This window comes from Ambystoma mexicanum, chromosome 5p, assembly GCF_040938575.1.
Source record: "Ambystoma mexicanum isolate Mex_15411 chromosome 5p, UKY_AmexF1_1, whole genome shotgun sequence".
NCBI classification, from domain to species: domain Eukaryota; kingdom Metazoa; phylum Chordata; class Amphibia; order Caudata; family Ambystomatidae; genus Ambystoma; species Ambystoma mexicanum.
The window spans coordinates 147471653-147498138 of record NC_090930.1 but is presented as its reverse complement, the minus strand read 5'-3'; the positions used below and the strand labels follow the sequence as shown (position 1 = coordinate 147498138).

Here is a 26486-nt window from a genome sequence, read left to right as displayed (position 1 = left end):
GTCTGCATAGAATCTCTGCAGAACAGAGCATATCACATTTAATTGTGGAACATTCTGACAAGCACAGGGTGGCCCAGTCCTTGTTATCACCAGGTGAATTTTGGGTGATGGGCGCCATTGAAAAATAAATAAAAGGAAGAGAGCTGTCTGCTTGTCAAATACAAAAGAGAGTAGTCCCTTTTCTATGTCCACGGTGGGCAGGACTTAGACCATCAGAGAGGAGCAGGTAAGTGTGGTAGGGGAGGTGCAGGGAAAAAGAGTGGAGGCTGGCGGGGGGAGGGTTGAGGTGAACGGAGGTGAGGCCTGTTTTTTTTGTTTACAGTATGCTTTGCTAAGCACCGATGCATGCCAAAGGAAAGGTTTGGGCTTATCCATAGCCCCGACATCATAGTTCCTTATTTATATTTCAGTTTTCTAGAGTGCAGGGTGGGAGGGCTCAGTCAAGTGCTCTGGTTAGGGCATTGCCAGGCCTTTGAAGAGTTTGTGGTTCTCACCTTCCTCCTCCTCTTCTGAGTCACTGTAGCTCTTGTCTTCAATGAACCCCGAGCTGGCCGAGCTGCCGGTGCTGGCCACGCTCTCCAACCTCCGCTTTATCAGCTCCGACAGGTCGCTACTGGATCCATCGAGGCCTTTTTCTGCTTGATCCGGGTTCTGAAATTTCAACATAACAGAGACAAATAAGAAAAGAGAAGGTCCTTTGCATATGGGGAATCAGGAGCAGGGAATTTGGGTCATCAGAGATGTATGCAATTCAGTAAACAAGTGTCATAATGGACTATTTGGAACAATTCATTAAAAAAATAAAACCTGTAGGGGAAGGATCAAGTGTATCAGCCCTGCAACCTACCAGGTCGATGAATTGGTGTGCCGTTAAATTAGGCATTCATTACATGTATCATCAAATGGAAGTCTACATTGACTTCTGTGCAGTCACACAAACGGATCACAATGATTGGAAAGCAGCCAATGGCCACTGTTATTGACTGCAGTTCTCAAAGTCAAACTTCAGAAGCAGATAGGCAAACAGAAAGCATTTCTCTGCATTCAAGAAAGAGCAATGCAATTTACCAGCAGCGTTCCTTTCAACAAGCCGCTACATATTTGAGGGGATCTTTAATGTTCATTGCAACTTCAATGTGACTGGCAACAACCAATATATCACATCAAACAGTATGCTAAAATATGGGACAATGCTTTCACTTTCTTATACAGATGTCATTGCGCCTCATTCAGAGTTTGCCGGTCTGGAAACAACGGTGGCGTTACGGCTGCAAGGTCTGACCTGGCGGGAGTTATGCCACCCGCCTGCAGACGGAAATGGAAACACCAGCACTGTTAATTAGGCTGCCAGTGTTTCAATGGTCCCCATTCCCATGGATTACTCCATGGGAATGGGGAATGCTGGCTCCGGAATTACAGGATCACCGGGGCTATAATGCCCCATTGATTCAGGCAAGTCCGGAGCCGGTTATTCCCTACAGCATCCGGTTTTACCGGCACGGCTGCCGCCGGATTCGTAATGATGCCCATTGACTTTTACACTGTGTATAATGCATACTCATGCTAGAACTCTTGCAGTTCAACCAAGTTTAAAAATACGATGCTTACCTCATAAATCCAACTTTGTTATTTGAATATTACAAAATAAAATCTTGTTTAATGTACTAACGCAATTTGTGTGTTTACTTCATTCACTAGTGAACTAGTTTCTTTATTTCACTGCTACAACTCCTAAAGCAGTATTGCTATTAATGCTATGGACTCATAGCCTTATAGGCTTATGGAGGGTTTGTTATCGCTTGGGCTCATGACCTTTCGTCAGTTCATGGCCCTCATACTGACCGTGGGCCATAACTTGCAGCAGGTCATTATGCTGAAATAATGCCCCCTCACTCAGTCTTGAAGGCCATATCATGTTTAAAAGGACGAGAAATCTGTCACAACACTCTGCATATCATAATCAAATTCCTTTAATTGCTAATTTAATTAAGAATGAAGAACCTCTGAGGTTGAGATACTAATTTGCAGCACCCAGTCATCTTACCTTGTATGTAATAAAATCGCCTCGCTTGCTTCTTAGGTAGTAGGAGAGATTTCCATATTTGCAATATTCCACTATGACCATTAAAGGACCTATGAACGACAAAGAGGATTTTACCAATGAGCTCTTAGTGCACAGCTGGTTATAGGTTGTCTTTCAGCTCAAGCATCAAACGCAACACGTGGAACAGACAATCACATGAAGGTATTGCCTCCTTACTTTCCAAAGACTTTAAGGGTTAGAGCTTCTCTGTACAATGCATAATTAACATGTAGCACGACTTTGCAAATGTTCATTGGTCCAGTTCTCCTACACCTGCTATACACAGTAACGTGTCATTATCAGAAGGATGAGAACATTAGACATTGGGGGTCATTATGAGTTGGGCGGTAAGGGATACCGGGCACCGGTAAGGAGACCGGTGCCGGTAATCCCTTACCGCCCAATTCCGAGGTCCCTTAGCGGGAACCGTAAAGGATGTGTGGTCTGACCACACGTCCTTTACGGGTCCCACTAAGGGACCAGGGTGCTAATAACGAGCCTGCTATTCGCGGGCCCATTATTAGCGCCTTCCCCATTCCCATTGAGCCCTATAGGGGCTCAAATGGGAATGGGGAATGGTTGGTTGAATGGGGACTTACCGGGTCCGCAAGGTCGGAATGTCCCGGTAATTCCCCATTCAACCAGACCAGTGCCAGACCCGGTATTGGAGGCAGCCGTGGCGCAAATGGCGCCATGGTTACCTCCAATCTCGGAATGAGGGCCATTGACAGGTCGCCTAAGATAAGAAACTCCCGTAAAGAACTCTTGGAAAAAACACTATCTGGGAATTTCAATATCAATGCGAAAGTGGAATAGGGTTTGAATTTGGGGAAAAGCACTTTTCACCATTCAAAAATGGTAACTAAATACTTGAGACCTGGAAAATATTCTGGGACTACAAACATTACCAGAAATGAGTGACAACGGAAAATATTCCTTAAACCCTCAAAATGACCCCTACGTCAGTAGAAACCTCAGTGAAAGGTGACACTGAATGCTAAGACTAGATGGATGGCAAGTTCAATCCCTAAATGAACTTTTAAGCAACTTGGTCTTTTACCCTTTTATCAAGTGAGCAAATATTTTGTCCTGCTTGCATGAGGAATGGGTTATATCTAGAATTGTGTGATGTCATGCTAACTCACGCATCTGTACTATCTGTCAACATCCAGTTGTGAACCCAGTTCTAAGCCTCTGCTACATCCCAGGCATGTACTAAAACCTACCCCTTTGTCAGGATGAGGTATACTCCCAGCCCTCCATCTAGTAGCTATGAGGAATAGAACTAGCCCAACTTCTCTGTACTCTTTCAGCCACATGCCCAGTCTTAGCCCTCTGTCAGATCCCAAACAAGTGTGCAGTCCTCTCTCTCTCCGTCAACCTCTGGCCCTGTATCCAGTCCTACCTCTCTGTCAATGCACAGGCGTATACTGGTTTCTCACTTTATGTCAGGTCCAGTTATGTAATGAATCCTACCTCTCACCTCTGAGTCAGCTCCTACGTGCATACCCTCTCTTTCGTACGTCCAAATGAGACAAAATGGAAGGTTACCAAAACATTCCCAGAACTTATATAAACTTAATCCTTTTGAGAGAAACCAGTTCAACAGTTGCATATTTCACAGGAGTAACAAAGATTCTAGACTATTCCGATCAGACCACAAACAGCCGTCTCTTACCTCCCTGTTTGGTGCAGGCTCCCAGAAGATTGACTACGTTGAGATGGTGACCGATGTGGATTAGGATTTTCAGCTCGGACATCAAGGCTTTGCATTCGTTGGCAGTTGCGCACTCTGCTTAAAAGAAACAGGGCAGGGCACGCGTTACAATGAAAGGAGACTTACATACAAATAAATACAAGGTAGTCCTGTTTAGATTGACGAGAGTACAGGGTAATCATAGTAATCGAAGACCCAGTTGTACGATTCATCAATTTTATAGCATAAAACATGCGTTGACTTTAAAATCCAACAATGGTGGGTGAGTTCCCAAATCCGTCAGAGCCAATTTTCAGTGAGTTTGCTCACGGCAACACCCTCAACATTGTATTAGTTATAAACACCTTAGAAGGATGGGGTGCAGTGGAGTCAATTTGTCATTTGCAAGGTTCCTCTTTCTTAGATTGTAAGTCTTTTTTTGACTGTGGAAGCCAAGCCTTTGTGGTACTATCATTAAAGATCTTGGGCCTCATTATGAGTCCGGCGGTAGCCGTGCCAGAAAAACTGGCAGGCTGCCACCGGACCAGTAATTCAATTCTGCCTCTGTGATTGTCGGAATCACCGGGGCATTACAACCCCGGTGACCCAGTAATTCTGGAGGCGGAATTCTGCAAAGCCCCATTCCCATGGAGTCCCGTAGGACTCCATGGGGCTGGGGACCATGGAAACAATGGTTTCATCTATGACAGAGCCGGTGTTTCCATGTCCGCCTGCAGGCGGGTGGTGTTATTTCCGCCAGGTCAGACCTGGTGGGAGTGACACCTCCCGCTAGCAGGACTCGGAATCAGCCGGTCCGGAAACAATGGTGGCTTCGAATTTACTGCCACCATTGTTTCCGGACAGGCTGACTTGTAATGAGGCCCCTTGCCTTTTTCATGGGACAAAATCTTTCCGTCACATCCTAAATCAACGCTGTCATCAAATCTTGTTTCTTACCGCTAAAACTCTGCCACAATGTAGTCCCCTTTCTAAACTTTCCTAAGAGAGTAACTGCTGTCACTTATTTATCTCCACCCACCTAGATTGTGGTAACTGCCTCTGACTCTGCTTACACCATAGTCTACTTATCCCCCTGCACAAAAAATGATGTAGCTAATTTTCTGTCCCACCTCAATCAATTTGACCACATCTTTCCAGCACTAAAGTCTTAAAAACCAGTAAGAAAAACAAGGGCAGCAAGCCTTCTCGTGACTGGGTTCCAAACTCTGGAACCTCTTTCCCCATCTCCCTACATCAGTGACAAAATCCCAACAAATTCAGGAAAGGCCTAAAAACCTTCCTCTTCCCCTTCTTATCCTGATCATCTTCCTGCTGTTCCCGTCTTGCTCACCTGCTCTGATGCCCCCGTGGCATGCAGCATGTTCAAAGAACAACAACAAATAATAGGAGTTGTTTCAAAGGTCTCTCAACTCATCTTGTCAATATGAGGTGCCTCGGACCCTGAAACGCAGCAAAGCCATTGAGTGCTATGCTCATCCTCTGGCAACAAAGGCAATCACGCAGAAGCTCAATGCTAGGATCGCTGCACTGGAGGGTCTGCGTTGTGTGTTGCAAGACCACGCGATCAAATCAACTGCACCCCCACCAACTGATCAATCATGCCTTTCTTTTCTTGAAAGATCCATCATTCTGCGTTATACCAAGAGAAGTCTTATCACCACCACCAAAGATTCTGCATGGCAAGCTTTGTGGCACCACCCTACAGGTACATTTCTAGTTTTCTTTCTGAAGAAACCCTCTTGTAATGGTTACAGGAAGTATCATGGAAGGCATATTTCAGGCAGTCTGCTAGAAAGCCATCAAGACCCACTTTTAATTTCGGTTACAGTAATACTCAGTCTTATCTCCAGGCAACAAGAATTGGGGGAAACAGTACCTGCAACACAGGTAACAGATTCCCTGTGCCTCATCAAGATTCACTCTCCATTCCACCACATCTCTGATGATCGCATGACAATCCGCCATGCATGTGCTGCTGCCACTGTACACATATGTAAGTCTGCAGATAGTCGTGGAAATAACCATTAAATCGTGATTTTGTAAAACAGCTGGGATTTGCAAACTTAAAATTAAATTCACCATCTAGATCGTGTATTGTTCTCTAGTTCAAGTGAGGATTACAGAGGGATGCGGGTTCGGAATTCTGCGCGCAAGCGTCCGCAGGCAAGTCAAGAACCAGGGGTTCTGTTGGCTTGTAATAGGACAACACAGAGCACCCACAATCAGAACATACATTACTTACCTATAACAGTGGTCAGCAGCATGGGATGTGTCAGACACTCACTCATAGGATGTCTGTATCCAGTGGCCCTTTCCGCCTGGACTGAGCAGTCATCAAATTACGACAAAGAAAGTCTATGGCATTGACGATAAGGGTGGCTGTACGATTGACTGCGATGACCTTAACCAGTATTAGGGAATCGCTTTGGCTGGATGTCATGATCAGATCCCTTGTATAGCCCATCGCACTTTAAGGTGAGGGAAAGAGCGGACCATGGACATTTATGAGATACCAAGTTGTAGAAACAGTGCTACGGGGAAGTAGTCCAAACCTTCTGTAGAACAGAATTTTCCTTATCTCACGTGCGTCTGTCTATTTTGAAATAGTATATGTTTCGCATAAGAGCGAGAAAGGTGTGTGAAGGGTCAATAAATGTGTATCTTAATGTAGGCCAACTTGCTTATGCATTTGTATATTTATCTGATTCAAGACAGTTGTACTTATTAGAAAAATGTAGAGAACCTAAAATGCAGGGACGTCATTTGGGGGGTCACCAAGTGTTGCAACTGTGACCACTGAGATCTTCCTTGCTAGCCCTGTGGTCTCCCTTGCTACTGTAATGTAATGTAAGCTCCTGGGCTGTGGCCAGTGCCATGTGGCTCTTTGTTTCTGGAGTGGCTGGAGTTTTATTCAGGCCTCTTAAAAAAAAAAAAGAACAGGCGTTTGCACAAGTGTAACACTTTCAGCAGTGACCCGAAATAAGAACAAATAGGAAAAACAAATAATTTGTCTTTCCGGAATTCTATACAATAATTGCTAGACTCATTAAAGGTTCATTTCAGGCACACTTCAGGGGGTGAGTCACTGATGTAGTCTGTTCTTAAACACCTCAACTCAGCCTTTCATCATTCTGAGGTCAATAAATGAGTACCAACACAGGCTGGGTGATATTGTATGTATATTTGTTCTATATAAAACACTTAAGCGTAAGTGCTTTATAATAACACATCATTATCATTTGGCCTTGGACGTCTGCTTGCATTCACAGTAATTTGGTAATATAGGCCTATACACACTGATATTAAGGATACATAAGGAGATCCATTCTTGTGTGAAACGTATATCACATTACAGTGATATCGTAACCATATTTTTCGTTGTGTACTTAGGAACAATGTTATGCGATGCCTCTTCCTGTTTTGCCAAGGGGTGAAAGGCCATGTTCCATCGTTTCCCACAATGGCACTTCGGGGTTGGGCAAATGACATCACTTCCTGTGATGTCATCAGAGGTCAAGGGTCATGCGATGTCACGTTCCCTACCCCTGGCATTTTGATGAAATGACGTCCCTGCTAAAATGATGCCTTTATGAATGCCATGCAATGCTATGTTACCAAAGCTGACTTCTTACACATCCTCCACCTTATCAAATGTGTGTTACGATGACCGGGCCATCCCTTTTGAGCTAGTATGTAGCAATACATACTGTTTGCAACAATGCACTGTGTAATTATGTATCTTAAGTAGGGCCTTGTCACAGTACTAATAAGAAGAATGCGATGATTCATAAGAACCTTCTGATAGGGCACTCTTGGCAACAAGAATGTCTAAGAATAGACTGACTGATTTATGTGGAAATCTGAATCTTTATGTAGAAAATACAGGACACATTGTAATGACAAAATAGTCATTCTCGGTCTTACTGTTTCCTGCACTGCACTCTCTCTTTCACATCCTAAATATGGAGTGATTGATGCCAAAAAAGCTTAATTATCATTTAGAAAACTTGAAACCCCTGAAAGGCTACTTCTAACTTTTAAGTGACTATTTCTGATTCAGTCACAATTTTAAGGAAATTGAAGTTGTAGGAGCATTTTCCCTGTTACGTGTCATTTATCCATGACCCAAATCAAGCACTCCAACAAAAATTGGAAACAGGGCGGTTCAGCTGTTGACCGCTTAAACTAGACACAAGGTTGCAACAAATTAGTAGATAACAAAATGATTACAGACAATGCATTGAAAGGTAAAAGATGAACATGTGTGAAACATTCACTACATTAGCATCCTATGTAAGAAAGAAATTATTCAGAACAATTTACACATAGACGGGCCTTCTTTGTCTGACTTCGGAATCCCACAAGAAACAATAGAAAGTGGGTTCAAGAGCCTAGCGGCAGAATGAGAGATGCTATTAAACCGACGAGCTATAATCCTAGTGGAGTTAAGGCCAGGTGAACTGCGATTCCTATAAGAGACCACGCTGCTGTGGAACTTAAGACACCACTCTTTGACACCAGGGTCATGCACAGAATAAGAAGCTTTGATATCAAAAAGACATATACCTTTTAGCATCTTGACTGCAACTGTCTTGCAAGTTGAACATTTATCAATCCCAAAGGCAGACGCTTCTACCACCTTCCCAAAAGCACCATGGCCAAGGGTTTTCCCTAAGGAGAAATAGCGCAAGCAAGACACAGAGGAGATGAGAAACACGACCTAACAACACACAATAACCATGCAAAGAGCCACAAACAATAGCTTCTTGCACTCTGCATTTGCCTGTGTACAATTAGTAATATGTGTTAGTAAATAAGAGTTTTACAAACATGCTCCAGATTAAACTAAATTAAAACACATATTTCCTGATTTATTTTATGGCATCCACCAAATTCCCTCACCATTACCATTCAAAATATTAAAAACAATTCAAACATAATACAATGAAAAACCACACAAAAGACTGAACATCAAAGATTCACATAAACTGTTTGTTAATATAACAGCCTGAAAAATACAAACCAAAACGAAAACCATGTGAATCAACAATTGTGAATTTTCAACAAAATTGTTTTTTTCATTTAATTAGAGAACACAAAGTATTACCATGTTAATTATCATCAAAAGGGTAAATGTCATTCAAATGACTTGTCCATATAAATTCCCACATGTACACACACACACACACACACATGCACACATGCATGAATGGACACACACACACACACTTGCGTGCATGCACACACACGCACATATATTCACACATGAACGAATGCACACACACACGCACATCCACACACAAACACACACACATGCAAGCACACTCACAAATACACACATACATGCATACACACACACACAAACCCACTCACTGAACAAGCCCAGATCGTGGCACTTACCTAACCGCAGCCTGTCTCTCGGGAACTCCCACTTGCTGCTGTCGTACATGAGCCGGTCACATTGCTCATTCAGGGGCACTTCATCTGGATCCATTATGATTGACAGGTATCCAGTCTTAATGTCTGAGGGACTTGGCTGCAAGAACAGTTCACGTGACACAGTATGAGGGGTTTTGCATATGTCTTTACAAATACCTCAGTTTGACCTATGATTCAGTCGGACAACATTGTACTGTGGGAGGGGAGATGGATGCCTCACTGATGATTCTACCACTCTACAATAAGTAGAATTGGCCCTCTCCCATGTGGATGGTGGCAATGCCTTTCTGGAAGGCCTCCTGGTGACAACGCTGGCAACCTTGCGATGTGTCCTACCTACTGTAGCATGACTCATCAAAGGACTCTGCAAATTTGACCACATCATCCCAACCCTCATCAAACTGCACTAGTTCCATCATCCCAACCCTCATCAAACTGCACTAGTTCCCACTGCAAGTATATACCATCTGTCATGCTAAGGTACACAAGCTACTTCGCTGAGAGCTCAGCATACCCAGAGGCCTACGATCCACCAGTAGTTAGGCCATGTGCAGGCTGGAACTTTGCTGCTGCAGGAAGGAAGGAACCAGAAGACCAGCCTTCAGTGTCTATGCCCCCAGAGTCTGGAACCTCCTCCTCATCACCACTCTCGCCCTCTCACATTCTACATTTCAGGATGAGTTCAAGACACTCCTCTTCAAGGAACACACCCTCCACTCCCCGCTTAACCTGAGGCTGGGTGATCTTCTCCCTCCCGTTTCCTCCCCAGGTTGCTTGTAGATCCTTTGCTGCCAGAGTTTCTGTGCCCCTTTGCTAGTACCCCACTTCCTTGTTTCTCAGCTTCCCTCACTGTGTCCTTGCCCTTTGACTTGTAAAGCACTATGTTGCTTCCAGATGCTAGGTCCACATTCAATAAATAATAGTAGTAATAATAATAATAATAATATTAATAATAATACAGCTTAAGTTTGGTGACATTTAGGCTTCAACTGTATGGAACTAGAATTGGGGTTTACTCCAGTACACTGCCAAGTTGGAGGGCATTAAACCATGTCATAATCTGTGGATACAGAAGATCCCTGCTTCATCTCCAGGGAAGACTAGCTGAGCACAGCAACCTTACTCATAGGAGTTAAGTTCCTGACTGACTCCAAGCTCCACTGGATACACTGGTCTGCTTGGGGTGCATGCCTACCTCTCTGCTAGAAACCCCAAACACTTGGAGTCTTTGTTGCACTTCATATTTGTGAGATCATCGTTCTGGTGTTACCTTTTTTTGTTTTGGCTGTTAGGTGGTGTCGAGGCAGAACCTATAAGCCAACACGATCGAATCAGAATACCGCTGGATGATAGATACTATGTTAGAATTGACAAACTGTGTGTGGGTGTTTGGTTACTTACTCACCACTGGCTAATCCTGTGTCAATCCCCACCCACTCACTATCTGTCCCTGCACAACCAAAACATATCCTCCTGGGATTTATTTGATCTAGCTCTATTAAGCAGTAGCAACAAATGTGTTGACATGTCAGTGTTATTTCTAAGTGATCTGAGAGTTAATGATTTCAGTGCAGGCACAGATGCACTACTGGTGTAATACAAATGTCTCACCAAGTGTGCAGTCAGCATTTTGATTTATATCTGTGCTTTGCTCTGAAATCCTGTTAAAGCACTGACATAGCCAACACTTTTGGTCTGTGTATCACTATTTACTAGGCACTGCTGTCGTAAGCCCAGATAATCACACGGTTTTGGAGCTGTTGCCATTTTAGTGGCCAGGTGGTACTATTGGGACTATTCCATGCCTACCTAAAAGCCACAACTGGTGGCTTTGCCAATGCTTGTTTTCTTTTCTTTATTCATCGAGAGATAGTTTTGGGCATCGTTTATCCTTAACTACTTTGATGATCCTTTCCTCCACTTTAGTATGTTTATGTTGGTTGTATTACATGAGTCCAACATCATAGAGAACATCATGTATATCTAAGTTTTTGGAAGTTTTCAAACTGATAGAGCAGAAACCCGGTTATGGAGGCATTTTGTTCTTAAAGGGGCCAGAGCATAACTAAAAAGGTGATGAATCAATCATAGCCACTGGCAATGCTCTGGGCAACCCTCCAGTGCATCGTCTTTCAGCCTGCCAAGCCATTACAGAAGGGGAAAGACCAAATGTAAATTAGGTTTAGTACAACCACAAAAGGGGCAATCCCGTCAAACTGCTAGGTCACATCCCTTCTGCAGGAGACCACAAGCATCCCCAGACATGTTTAATCCTCATTGGGTGTCATCAGTGAGGAGTAGCTTTGGTCTCTAGGCCCAGCAGACTCGGGACCCACGTCTGCGCATACCCGTCCCACTCGGTGTGACTTCAGCAAAACGAAAAATTGATGGTTGTTAAGTTTTTGAATCAATCATAACCTTCCACCTATCACTTTGTGGGTTATAGTTTGTCCCTGTGTGAGAGAGAGTATGCTCAGACATGGGTCCCTTGCTTGCAGTGCCATAGGGAGCCAAGCTTCACCTCACAGATGAGGCCTAACGAGGCTGAAACATGTGTGGGGTTGCTTGTGTTTCTTTGTAGAGGGGACCTGGCCTAGTACTTTGGGCTGGGCTGCTCCCATTGGTGGCAGTACCTGACTGATTTGCATATGGCTTGAGCCCTTTTGCAGTAGAGTAGATAGGCTATAGAAGGAGGTGTGGAAGGTTGCCCAGAGTGGTGCTAGTTCTTCAAATGTATTCAAAAACTTCCACCCATCACTTTTTTGCTTATTGTTAAAGGTGCCTGACACAGCAGGATTTGGCAAGTGAAATAGTAACTATGTCACAAATGTTCATGCCTGGGGTAACACAGGGTACCATGCCCCAGTACTATAGGTAATTGATGCAGCATGACATGTTATCCCCAGCTACAACCTAATAACGATCACACAAATTCATGAAATTGTACATTACTGTAACATTAATTAATATTAGCACCCGGTAGTGGAGGGGGGAGATTTTGGAGGGGCTCATTGCAGCAGTCACAGCCAATCAGGAGGCTTGGAATGTGGTCTTTACCTCATGGCAAAGCCTCCGGGGTTCAGGTAAGTGTGCCCACACGCGTCTCTTTCCCCTTTTCCACACCCCCACCTCCAATTTTCACATTCCTCACCCACCCTCACACCTGCCCCACTTATCTTGTGCTCCCTTGTTCCTCGCCCTTCCAGAAACACATGGTGTTCCTGGCGCTTCTCTGTCACGGCAATGACCGCCATGGAAAGGGAGAAGGGACTGTATGTAGTTCCTTTCTCCGTAACGATGGCGACCATCTTCGATTGTAGTCATTTTCAGGTTGAGAAACGGCAAACATGCCGTTTCTGAACTAGGAAAGAAAACGATTAGCATCCTGGCATAAAATGCTGGGATACTAATAGCAATATAGCCCATGATGACAGACCATCAACAGGTTCAGATAATGCCCCAGGGATATGTTTAAGGCCCTGTAGCTTAGACCCCAGGGCATTACCTGACCCGGTAATGCCAACCTATTGTGGCGTTTATTGCTTGAACAAAAAGTCATTACAATATACCTAATTAGCAGCAATAAACCATCTATATTCCATGCTACAGGGCTGCATCTTCATAGATTTGTAGGCATGTGATCGACTTCCAGCACTTTATAGGCACTAGCACTTTGCATATATATATACATATATGTACATAAAAGGCACATCTTGTGCCATTTTTGTCTAAAAAGTCATACATAGTACATAGGCACTAGCACTTTGCATATATATATACATATATGTACATAAAAGGCACATCTTGTGCCATTTTTGTCTAAAAAGTCATACATAGTGCTAGTGCCTATAAAGTGCTGGAAGTCGATCATATATTTATATATATATATATATATATATATATATATATATATATGTATATATATATAACATCCATAGACTTCTGCAGTGCTCAACTGCTTTGCTGTGGGTGCCTCCAGGTGGGAGAAAGGCTCTCTCCCCAACATACAATAACAATTGGAAACAGGTGCCGGCACTATGATGTACGGTGCTGGCAAGCGAAATCCTAAAGAACAACTCGAGCACTCACGATTTTAAACTGCTGAAAATAGTGCATGTTCAAATATATACAGACTTCTGCAGTGCTCAACTGCTTTGCTGTGGGTGCCTCCAGGTGGGAGAAAGGCTCTCTCCCCAACATACAATAACAATTGGAAACAGGTGCCGGCACTATGATGTACGGTGCTGGCAAGCGAAATCCTAAAGAACAACTCGAGCAATCGCGATTTTAAACTGCTGAAAATAGTGCATGTTCAAATACATACAGAACAGTCAACCAACAGAACCTGCATATGGCGGCATGAAGAGGTAGTCGTCAAGGTAGTTCATGGCCTCACGTTCCGTCTGAAATCCAGGACTACCTCAGGCTAGATTTCAACTTCAAACCAGCGCTACATGCATTGTTTTGGTCATGTGACCTTGCTGGTAAAGTGAATCCTATCTGGCACCCACACCGGGCTCCATCTTGGAGTGGTATTGGTGAACTAGAATCTAATACACATACTACATGTATCACCATGTGATCTTGAAATGTATCAAATATAAACATAAGGTCTCAAGTGAGATTGGAGTAAAACATACGCTGAATTGAAGTTCACATCAACTAAACATGTTATAGGAGCAAAATGGATAAGTGCCTAAAAATAAGATTTAACGAGCAGAGCAGGACAGAAAAACCTCTCTGCAAACCGGCTCAAAAACCTTTGTTTCTACAGCAAGCCAGACATAGCGGATAATCCCATTGTACAAATAAACAATCCAGCAACTCTAGTGCTGTGAAACCAAGGTCTTTGAGCCGGTGGACTGCAAAACGGTGATCTAAATTTTACACGTACAAAGGTATAACCTTTAGGGGACTGAAGGTTAAAACTGACACATTCTACATAATGTGCTTCACCAAAAAACATCTCCGCGAACCTACAATCCTCCTTGATGGGCACAGACTTAAGGTCTTCCAATGCTTTGAGTACCTTTGCATAGCGTTCAGCAGACAACTAAACTGGAAGGACAACCTAACAACCAGAAGGCATAACATGAAACCATCTTCTGGTAGTATCTTCAGATTTGACTTAGTCATATGCAAATGGCCTCCAGGGGGAAGAGTGTGGCTATAGGTGTCTATGACAGTGAACTATGGGGTGTGGGTGATGTGGGGGGACATCAAGTAGAGGAGAACTTTTATTTCGCATCTCTTGGGAGTGCCTCCGACAACCACCTCTTTTAATACACATCTTGAAACAGGCCTCCCCTGAATCACTGATACCCTGAAGCTTGTACCTGTTCTTTGTTGGCTTTCCCTGTGGTCGAGTAACGAAGATAATCCAACCAAAGCCTCGATTAGCCACTTGATATCTTTAGAAAATGTTCTAAAAGTGGACTGGTTATCTTATATTAAAAAAAAAACTCTTGGCTCTGTGGGTTTTGAATGCATTTATTCCAGGATATCCACGTCACCTAAAGGAGAAATCTTCAAAATAAAATGTCTACACATTTTTTTTTTTTATTATACTGGGGAGGCCACCTGCACCTCACCTACTTCCCCCTACCTTTTTATATCCCCTTATTCAACCCCCTATCTATGTTTTAAAATGTACCTACCTACCTAACCACAAAATGTGAACATTTCTGGTCAGGGGAAATTGGATTCAGTGAAATGTACGGACTCAATTTTTCCAACTCATCTTGCCTTGCTGATATGCCTGCGAAGGTAATTAAACAGAGACTCATGACTTTCTGCAATAATATGCGAGTGGACACGAATCCTGCAAAATGAACCGCAAAACAGTACCTTCCGCTCCCGCCATCAACTGGGAGGGCTGCGCATTCCCACAGCTCTCTCCTGTCACGAGCCAGACTAAATATGCTGCAGTTAAAAGCTATATGTTGCTATCAGTCAGGAGCTGTGTACACAAACGATAATCACTGTTTCTGCGCTCAGGCTGAATCTCTTTGCTTTATTTTGTCCATTGTACAATAATCTTCGGAAATGACACCTCCTGACGTTCCTTCGAGGTTTTGCCTATCATCATTGGAAACTTGCTTTTGCGATGTTATTGTGCCTTCCTGATGCCACTAGTGCTTTAAAACTTGAATGTTTTCTTCAAGATGCTTGGAACAGAAGAATCTTATTGTATTCCTCATGATTGTAATTATTGATTGTTATCTTACGATACATATTTTATTCTCTTCCTTATTATGTTTTACCTGACCCAGGTTTTAATGTAAGTTGTCTCTGTTTAAAGTTTAATGGATTGCTGTCATCAATCCTAAATAAACTATTCATTCATTCACCCACTCATTCCCCTTTTGCAATCTTTCGTGCAAAGGTTCAACATTATGCAGCGGCGTCCTGTGTGTGCAAAAGTATGAACATAACAAGTCACCTCCGCGTAATTTACGCGGAACTAAAAATGTAACTCTTAATTGTTTATTAAACGGTTGAGAGCTCAACCAACTCTGTGGTCCATTGTTGACCCGACATCCTGTTTTGTGATCCAAGTCCCAGTTGAGAGGTGCGTGTGTGAGTCTGAGTGTGGGTGTCTACGTGTGCGGGTCTGTCAGTCTGTGTCTTACCTTTTTCAGCTTGCGGATGAACAGAGTAAGCAGGAGCCAGAAGAGGGTAGCGGCCAGACCAGTGCACACCAGGATGATGACTTCCAGATTGCCTTTTTCATCCCCTCCTGCAAATAAAGTTGACCACAGACAGAGGCGTGTATGTATGAAAGCAAAACCTTTGCAAGCATAGAGTAATAGCAAGTATGCACATCGGGTATGGACCTTTGGGTAAGCTTCCATCTTAGAAAGATCACGTTCTCATTCTATTACCTCAGGCACATTACAGAGGGTGCTTAAAGACTTTGCTACATTACAGATAATGGTGTGGGCAACGCATACAGTGACTTTGGTAAGTCTGATGAATTCGCCCCAGGTTACCTCGCACTGTGCAGAGGAAAACTGAAAAACATTTCACCCTGCGAGATTTGAACTCATCCACCAAATGCGTAAAGCAATTCTTAGTCTACATCAAGAGTGCAGGGACATTTTGTTAATATTGAAAATGCTAATTGAAAACATGTTTTTATGCTTGGGGTTGTCCACAGGACCGCAACTTCTACTCTTTCGGGACTCCAATCTGAAATTGTCCAGCTACACTTTCAGAGTGTTTTGCCTGCACACAGACCACAGGTTGGACTTTCGCGTCCTTCATAAATGGAAACACATTTTTTCTGCAATTTGGGGTAAATAATTGGGGCAAGTATATTTATATTTTTGTAATGAGCAGATGAAAAAGGATGTGTCGCAAAGAATTAGATGAGTGTGGATATCGAATAAAGAGTTACAAATAAATCACATGCGTGTCCACTTACACCCATAGATACACAGAGGAATGGACATTGCAAAACACACACACTAGTACACACACACACACAATCAGTAAACTCGGAAATCACAAATGCAAAGCGGCGAGCTTCCAATTGTATTTTTTGCACAAGTTATGAGATGCGTATGACGGGCTCCGTAATGACGTATGACAGGGTCATTTTGGTCCCTGTCAGACATCTTTTTTGAAGTGACAACAGTATGAAACAATGTGGTCACACTTGGGTTTCTATCCCCAGACAGGGATATCATTGTTTTTTTAAATTAAATTTCAGAACAGAGAGCCCTCTACATGCCTTTCATCGTGAAAGGGGCACCTGGGACCCACGTGGGTGCTGTGAGCCTATCATTGATCGCTCCTGACACTGACGTGTGCATCGTTTGCGCTGGTGCACAGCCCCAAGAAATGTGAACAAGTTGACCTGGGAATTTCCTAAAATTGCTCAACTAAAGAAAAATGGATCTATGTGATTATTGCGTAGGCCGAAAATGCAGACTTTTTTTTAACCCTTTACACCACATATATATGCTGGGGAGACCCCCCACAGCTCCCCCCCATATTAATATTATATTCTATACCCCCCACATATATATGTGGTGTAAGGGGGGTTAAAAAAAGAAAAAGCCGGCATTTTCGGCCGTCGCAATTGTCAGGTCGACATTTTGGTACGCTTCCAAAAAAAAGCATATCCACTTCTCTTTCTTTAATTACACCACTTAATGAAAATGTGGGCTTTTCATTCCATTGTCCTTCGAACACAGCACCTCAATCTTCCAGTATACGCTCCTCGGCGAGCAGTTTTTCCAGACTCCTACACAGCTATTTTATTTATTTATTTAATTTTTTTTTTACATGTATAAAGCACACAGCAGCCCAGGAGCATTGTGGTGCTGTTACAAGAAGGCGACTTAGTTACATTGCACATACAGAGGTGTTACATATGAAGATCACATACAGTTGGGTATTACATCCAATGGCATTTTTACAAGGTATGTCGTGCATAGCCAATGGTTGTAACGTTCAGACAAATAACAGTGTTTTGATAGCTTTCCGGAAAGCTTGGTGGGAAGTTTCTGATCTGAGGTGGTGCCGAGGGCGCTTCATTGCGTGGCAACGATGAAAGGGAAGCTGGAGCCACCGGCTCTAACTTGATTGACTGCGGGCACTGTGAGGAGATTAGAGTAAGGTGTTCTTGTTGGTCAACCTGGTGCCGGTTTGTTTATTCTCTGTGTTAGGTAGTTTGGGGCTGAGTGATTTGTGATGCATTTATGGGTGATGACCAGTGTTTTGAAGATGACACGCTCTTTGATGGGAAGACAATGAGCCTGTCTCCTGGGAGCAGAGATGTGGTCTCTTCAGCTACACACACCAATATGTGGTGTGTAGGGCACGTTGTGTTGATCAAATCTCATCACGGCTTCTTTTTAAAAAAATATTTTTTACCATGTACAAACATAACAATCATACACTCTTTGGACATAAGACAATGTTCCTTTCATATTTTATTGAGATTAATCAAACATGTGTGACACAAAAAGGTCTCCCGAGGAAAAATTGCTACAGACGCATGTGGTAAAATGAATTAACATGTTTCAGCCCCGATCAGTCAACGCATACTAGTCTGCTTAGACAATTATCATTACCTGTTAGCCGTCCAATTTACGAACATTAGTTGTTTTGTGTTTGTTTTACATTTTCTAGACATGATTCCCAAAAGAGGCCTCGTGGGCCAAACAAATATCAGTGAACAAACTATTCCTCTGCAGCCTTTAGCTCATCCATGACATGCCAAATCTATTGACATTTAATGACAGTTTTCATGTAGTAAAAAAATATAAAAGGTGCTTTTTTTTGCAGAGGGATATCTATAAACTCAGAAAATCACACCTTCAGGATGCATATCTAGAAATTGTGCACTTACATTTTTGAAGCACACCTAGACCTGAACCTGAATTGGTGTAAGTCTGGAATGACACTACTATTCAGCAACATAACCAGACACCCAAGTTAGAGGATAGCCATTGGCCAGCTAGGGCGGCCAAGAGCATCCCATCCATTGGATATGGGCCACTGAGAACTTTAAATCAAGGTCTTAAAGGCGGAGACCTAAGGAGGCACCCGGAGGCACCTGGAACAGACAAATAGAAGACTTTGAGCCCAGTACATAATGATTAAGGATAAAAGAGATTTTAGTGTGAGAGATGGATCGAAGTGATGAGACTAAAATGAGAAGGAGTGGCTGGGTTCAGAAAAAAGCCTTAGATTGTAAGACAAATATACAAGCAGGGGCAGTCTGAATTCGGCTGGGAGTTGTAAATTAAAGAGGTGGGTCTTTCGATCTTCACATATGATGAAGATGGGGGGCAGGTTGCATTTGTCGAGCGAGGGAGTTCTAGATTGTTGGGATGAGCCAGCGAAGTGCTGCTTCAGGGTTTGCATTTCTGAAAGTACTTAAAGAATGGGAGTTCCAGACCAAGCTCATCTTTAGGTGAACAGAATCTTAGTTGGACTTCCCTACTATACTGAGCCACACAAGTCCACTTTTCATTTGATCCCTTCCTTGATCATTTGTGAATAGATTACCGCTAGGTTGCCTGATTACATGTAATGAAGAGGGAGAGACTCCACTGCTTTATAGGCAAATTATGACCTTATGGGAGATCCTCACTCTGTTTTCTCCCGTAATGAACGTGATTATGTGAACTGAATATATGGCCATTTACGTGTTTATATCGAGTGATGGTTGATGCAAGATGGTTGATTTCCCAAGACTGGTGGGACCTCTTTCGAAACAAATACATTTTCTCTGGTTGAACTGTTCTCGAAAAGGCAGCTTGGTTTCAGGAGGGTCAACCAGAAAAGGTAGGGAGATGAGTGTGTGACAGGGAGCAAGAATGGTGTGATTTATTAAAAAGGAAAGAGGAGTTGGTCTCATGTGATTTTGGAGGTGCACGCTTGGGTGACCAGATGGGGTTTTCAATGTGCTGTGTTTCTGGGTGGTAGGGGGCTGGGACAAGGTGAAATAGTACCTTTGAGCAAGAATGGAGAAGTGGGGTTATTTGCAATCTCCTGAGATGCATATAGTTCCCTTCTAGATGCTGCTCAGGGTGCAAGTTGCCTGATCATTACTTGAGAGTTTTAAGACTGTAATGCCCGGAGATGGCTCTCGGGTGGTAGCGGTGCGCGGTATAAAACCCCCTTTGGTCTTAGAGAGGTGGTGGGTAGACCCCTGCCTCATCTTATATCCATGTAGTGCTGCTATTTCGATCATTTCGGGGTATCAGGGGATGCCCTGCAAAATTGAGTGTTTCTATTTTATTTGGCGACAATTATTTTGTTGAATACAAATTGGTCGATTTTCTTTTACTGAATATTCTCTGCAAACTGTGGGTGTCGACCCCCTGCACATGCAATATCCACCCCCTCCACACTCCCTATCGATATACGAAACCACAACCCACCATCTACCTATTTTCTGCAAAATAATGGAGTCAGAAATTGAGTAAAAAAGAATTCGATCAATTTGTATTTCAACAAAGTGGTGATTACAATGGAGCAGTCGCTTTCGGGGGCCACTTGATCAGACCATTTTTAAGCAGTTCTGGTTGACAGCAGATCCTCCTCTGCACGAAAATTCTTCTCAGGACTATGGATGTGACTTACTGTCAGTGCCTGCACACAGTCAGCAGCAGCTTGCAGTTAAAGCTGCTAGAAGCAGGCTTCGAGTGCTAGTCCCACACCACAGGGAGAAAGTCTAAAGCATCTCACTATGAGACTCCTCAGGTGGCTCCTGCTCTCAGGGAATGACTTACAGATCTAATCCCATTGACTGGCTCTTGTTGTGCTCTGATAGACTGGCAAGGCCCCTGTCTCTTCTCCCCCTGGTCTTCTTTTAAAACTGTGTTTTTATTCACTGATGTTCAGGCGTGAGGTTTGCATGGCCCACAAACAGGTTTGCCATTATTTCTGGATAGTGGGAAACCACATAATGGCTATGGGTAAATGGCTGGAGTCTTGAAACACAACACCGTTTGAGGTATAGGTGCTTTATAAATACTAAATAAATAAATAAACCAAAGACCATGTTCTTAGTGTTCATCCTAACACCCATAACATGCTCTGATGGTACACTGCCACCAGGTTACTTGATCTTGTAAAGGAATTTAATGATAATTTGTACTTAAAAGTAGTCTTCATTTTACAGTTTCTCAGAAAAAGTCAGCAGACCTTTAATAGGGGCTACCAGTGAAACCTAACTGCTACATTTAACATGACACAATATGGAAGCCACCTTTAAGATTGTGACAATCCTTCAGATGGTATCACTTCTCCCCAGGGGAGAATCCCTACCCTTGAGGCTATGGAGGTGAGGCTCCTCTCTTGGGGTAAGAACTCAATTGGGAGGCATACCCTTGTGAAATCCCACCAAGTAGGCTGACAATAACACCCAAATCTTATCAACATAAGATCACCGCCGAAACGATGTGTTATTGTTAAATGTCGAGCCCATCTGATGAAAAAAGCACTGAGACGACAAAGCTCTCAGAAAATGCTACAGTTGGGTGGGACGAAAGCTACCGTGTGGTTCTGGCAATATGGAAGCTGTGATACAACCAGGGGGAGAACCAGGCGATGATGAGGCTGCATCGAAGACTGGAAAGCTGGAGCAGGGCTTCGGGAGACTGCAGCAAGGCTTGTCTCCAAGGCTGACAGGAGGAATAGCGGAACCCCCGAGAAGAGTCTTGTGAGTCATTTGGGAACCCTAGCGATAAACTTGCAGAGACTGAGAGGTGGTGGCATGTGCTGTAGTGGGTGGACCGTTACTGAGCCGTGCATGTGACTATCAGGAGAGAGCGAGAGACCGTGGAGAAGGCATAATCTGTCACAGCGGGACCTAGTGGTCCGACAGCTATGCCATAGAGGTCCCTATTAACTCGAGGGAATCCAAGCCAGAAGATACAGAAAACAGGTGTAGCCAGGGGTGTAGCTAGGTGTTTAAAAGATCAGGGACTAAGTTAATGTTGGGTCTGGCGGGACTCGGGTTAGGTAGCATTTCGGTTGTAGCGCCTGAGCTTCTATACAGGGCTGCAACCAAAAGGCCCGGGGCTGCAGCCCCCTCAATCCCCCCTAAGCAACGTCTCTGGGTCTAGTTGCTCCATCCTGAAGGTTTTTGGTAATCATGTGGGAAACAGGATGGTTGACAACCCTAAGGCCTTCATCTCTGGAGTAGTAGAAATGGAATCCCATCCACAAATGTAGCGTCGCGTGCAATATCCAGAGAGATCCTGTAGGTAGAAAAATCATCACCATTCTAGTCTCAGACACATTCTGATCAACCTGGATAATTGCCACCTACATGAGAAATTAGTACCACTTGCAAAATCAGGAAAGGAAGGATGGGAGGGAGGAAGGAAGGGAGGGAGCAAAGAAGGTAGGGAGGGAGGAAGGAAGGAAGAGAGGGAGGCACAAAGGGAGCAAGGAAGGAAGGGAGCAAGGAAGGAAGAAAGCAAGAGAGGGAGGGAGCGAGGGAGGGAGGCACATATCCGTACAATTAAAGAGCCATACTAAAGTTGATTTGCATTTTGGAATGAAGAAATGACGGACTGAGACCTATTGGGCGACCGGTCAGATCAGACGTTGCAACACTTTAATAATTGCCTGTCCATTCATAGCTACTTTACTAACTTTTACAGAGTTGGAAGGAAGGTGTTCCTGCACCAAACAGAAATAATGCCAACAGCCCTGCGCAGTTTGGGCTTGGTGTACCTTACCTGTAAAAGAGATAGTTGTATGGTCATGCAGGCTGCTGTGCTAAATTACGCAATGATGATTTAAGCGGCTAATTCATTGTTTATTTTAGGCAATACTTTAAATACGTGCTGCTAGATTGTGTTATGTTGCGCTATGTTCACAAGCTTTGCAACGCTACTCTTTGCTACAGAAAGTCTTTTTCCTGTGCTGTGCTATGCTCTGTACTTTTGCTATGAGAGATACACTCACCTGCAGGTTCCACCAGTGGGTCCCAATGCAACTGGCATAGTGCCCGAGATGCAAGGTGAGCACCTCCCTGTGCGCATGGCATAGCTCTCAACGATTTCAGTCGCAAAGGCAGGTGAAAACACCCGATTTTGTTTTTGGCGGGTGAGAGCCCATTGAAATTAATGGGCGTGTAGGAGGTTTGGCGGGTGAGTCAGCTGTTTACAAGGTGGGTGACACCCGCCAAAAGCGTGTGAGTTGAGAGCTAAAGTTGAACAAGTGACCCACAGTAGTGTCCAGTTCCCATACGAGAAGCGGACCTTAGCATCGCTCCGTCCCCTTTTCATCATGTGCCTCAAGTTGCGCACTTCAACAACTAGTCGTCTTTACTAGGCATGGTAAGAGCGGGAAGGCAGGCGCAGCTTCGTGGCCTACTGGGGAAGGACTGCATGCTTAAGACTGCATTGTGGCCGAGAGCTGATGAACACCGTCATTCCTCTGTTACCAAGCAAATTTGGTTTACAGTGAGTCTTAAAGCTATCATATACTTGGCTGTTCTGTTGGTGGAGCTGGGTGATTTGGCCTGCCCTGAGGAGGGGGTATTTTGGTGTATTTTGGTGATTTGTTATATGCAAGTGGATTTTTTTTGTGCAGTGGGGCATTTCCCCACAGGCTCATTTCCAGTATACCAGTTTACCGTAGTAATGCAGGTAGTTACTTTTTGTTTGTTTTCTCGCGAGCAGCGCTTTTTGTCCTGCCCTCTGGAGAGGGGTATTTTGGAGATGTGTTATGTGTTGCAAAAGAGCTCGAGGCTCTGGCCGTTCCTTTTCCATCCTAGCAGCCCAAACATGTAATGCGTTGCCCAAGGAATTACGTTTGGAAACACGTCACCTGCCATTTTGGAAAAGTTTAAAAACAAACTTATTCGAATAACTTAATCCTTTTCCTGCAGTTTACTGTCACCGTTGTTTCCGGACCTGTCCCACCAAGTCTGTGGGGTGGTTACCTTTCGGCCGGCCAGGTCTGCCCTGGTGGGTGGAACGGCACCCGCCCGAAGACTTTCACTGAAACACCGGCACCGTTATTACACAGTGCGGTGTTTCAATGGCCCCCATTCCCATTGAGTACTATGGGACTGTAATGCCCCAGTTATTCCGGCAAGTCAGACAGCGGTAAATCATCACAGAGTCGGGCGGCAGCCTGCCAGTTTTACCGGCGTGGCTACTGCCAGACTTGTAATGAGGCCAATTGTCTAGATTATGAGTTCTGGTCTAGATAGCTATGTTATGTCCTGTGATCCTGGAGCCCACTTGTGCTCACGTATGCACCCTGATGCCTACAGGTTTTGGCGCTTTATAAATAACTATGTTGTTCATGCTATGTTATTGGGATCTATACCGGGCAACGCGGCCACGTAGATCGGAAAGGAAAAATGGGAGTGGGATTGGTTAGGGCAAGAGTGGAAAAAGACAAGAGGCCGTGCTGAACTGTTGGAGCATGGAGAACCAGGAGCAACTGGAGTGTGGTTGATCATGCTTTCTATGTGAGAATTGATTGTACACAGAATGGGAGACTCTAGTGCTTGACTTGTCAACAGGCTCTTGCTGGGGGGGGCAATTGAGGTTGGCAAGTTGGTTTGAGAGATGTAGAGTTGTGATTGGTTGGGTAGTAGGGAATATTGTTGAGGTTTTGTTTGAGAGGTGCTGTGTTAGAGTGTAGAGAGTGAGATTGTTTTTGAAGGCTTATTTCTGACCCTTGTGATTTTTGTTTTTACATGTGTTTTAATTTAGTTAGCAGTCGTGGGTAGGGAGAAACTGCTGAGCGGGGGGTCCTTGGCCTTTTATTTCATTTTTTGGGGGATGCTGTGCGAGCTTTCGATGAATGTCTTCTGCATTGTATTGACTTGCCTGGGTTTTTCGTAATTGTATGTTTATTCCTTGAGTTCATTCTGGAGGGAGTTTTGTTTTTAAGTTGTGTTGCTTTTTACTTTTGTCTCCTGCTAGGTGGATATTGATTGACGCGCTGCGTGGGTAGGGCATGCGAGCTGTGCCGCTTTGTGTTGGATATGTCATGCTATGCCAGTCTCCATTATGTGGTGTATGTTATGATGTGAATGTGCAGTGCAGGAATGCATTTGTCAGGCAGTTCACAAGAAACCCGGACAACTTTACACACTCAAGGCAGACCAGAATGCCACACCAATGACAACTGAGCGCTTCACAAACGGCACACAACAGCAACAATAATGTTTTGACAGTCTTTCGTTGTAGTGAGGTGGCACAGTTGAAGAAGACTCTGGGGGTGGGAAGCAAGCCCCTTGTTTGCACAGCCCACCTCTCCTCCGTCATGGGAGACCTCATCATGAATCAGGGCGCTTGCTGGAGTTGCTGAGAGCAGAATGTGAGTCGGAGCCATTACATTCCTGTAATATGATTGGTCGATGTGATCACCCAATGCATTCCTTATGGACACTTGTGTAATAAACTGCGTCCATAGTTCACATTCTGTGTCTTTCTCTTAACGTCCAAAAAATCTGACAATGGAGCTCATTGGAAATACCGCCATACTCGTTTACTGTTACCACTAATTGTCTTGGCGGTAAATCTACCAGATTATGGTTGATAGACAGTCAGCGTTAATCCTCATTCACGGAGTCCCATAGAATTCCGTTAGGGATGTTGATGGATTTACCACTGGTGGTAATCCGACCCATGGTAAAACCTGCATTTATTTATGGTAATGTGGAGGAAAAACCAAAAGCATAGCACTGGTGCAGCATAGTAATTCTGTTACGGCCACATTTTTACCGCAACGCAGGGTGAGTCAGGTTACCCACTTGTAGATGGTCAATGAAGACCCCGGAGGACTGTGTGACCCCAGGTTGAGCATAGCACCCTGCCCTGAGGCCCAGAAGAACATCTTATGTAGTACCAAGAGCTAACACATGACATAAAAGATCATACAAGTCATACCAAACCTACCTTCGACTGTGACGTATGCCGACGTACTGACTTGGCCCATCTCGTTGCTGGCTTTGCATTCGTACATGCCCTCATCTTCCTTCTTCACTCGGTCAATAATCAGGCTATTATTGGTGAGTAAGGATATCCCTACAAATACAAGTACAATGAATAAGACAGGCAGGAAAAAGTAGAAGACAATTACTCAGAGTACAACCTAAATGAATGCTGTACTCATTACCGAAGCACTTGATATGGGCCCTGACCTGAGATATCCAAGTGAGCGATATTCCCCAGCTAGCAAGGACAGGAGAGATCAGAGAGGGGGGTACCCCACCATCCAATACCACACAGTAGATGCAGTGTGTCACAATTAACCACCATTATTTTAGTAAACAGGACAGTTATTGTTGAAGAAATTAAAAAAAACATGTTTACAATAATTTCAATTTTTTGGGTGAGCAGCGGTATTCTCCTCCATATTTTTACCCTTTTTATCGTATAGCCTGGGGGGGGGAATGGTGCTTCTAACACCCCTCTACCCACTCTTACATTTCAGAACCTTTGCGTGCTATTTGTGTGAATGCTCTTTTGGCTATTCTAATCCCTGCTGCTTCTTTAATTACAACATTTGAATTTTTGGAGCTACTTCCTTTGACTTCTGAACCCCTGGGCGTGGATCAAGTTTTTTTAAAAATATGGACATTGTACAACTGCGAGACCTCCGTGGGGTATTTCCCCTTGCAGTCCAGTAAAGGTGCAAAACAACTGTAAAAAAGTTCTCTATCCGCAAGCCATTAGCCATTAGCCTTGAACATCCCTAACAATGAAGAACGCACACGCCTGGTGAGTCTATCTCTGTGATGCCCTT

General features: G+C 43.9%; 1 protein-coding gene across 3 annotated transcripts in view; it reads right to left on the bottom strand.

Annotated features, from left to right (window-relative positions):
* The window catches only part of LOC138480803 (vascular endothelial growth factor receptor kdr-like), a 1018894-nt gene that overhangs the window by 451073 nt on the left and 541335 nt on the right, over positions 1-26486 (bottom strand). For 2 of the 3 annotated variants that reach the window (XM_069612549.1, XM_069612547.1), the window contains exons 15-21: positions 25637-25765; positions 15872-15978; positions 9201-9336; positions 8367-8471; positions 3762-3878; positions 2045-2133; positions 495-651 (exon numbers count right to left, since the gene is read on the bottom strand). In XM_069612549.1, the coding sequence (XP_069468650.1) occupies positions 495-651; positions 2045-2133; positions 3762-3878; positions 8367-8471; positions 9201-9336; positions 15872-15978; positions 25637-25765 (840 nt within the window). The remainder of the gene's footprint in view (positions 1-494; positions 652-2044; positions 2134-3761; positions 3879-8366; positions 8472-9200; positions 9337-15871; positions 15979-25636; positions 25766-26486) is intronic. The other variant, XM_069612548.1, reaches the window with a different exon arrangement.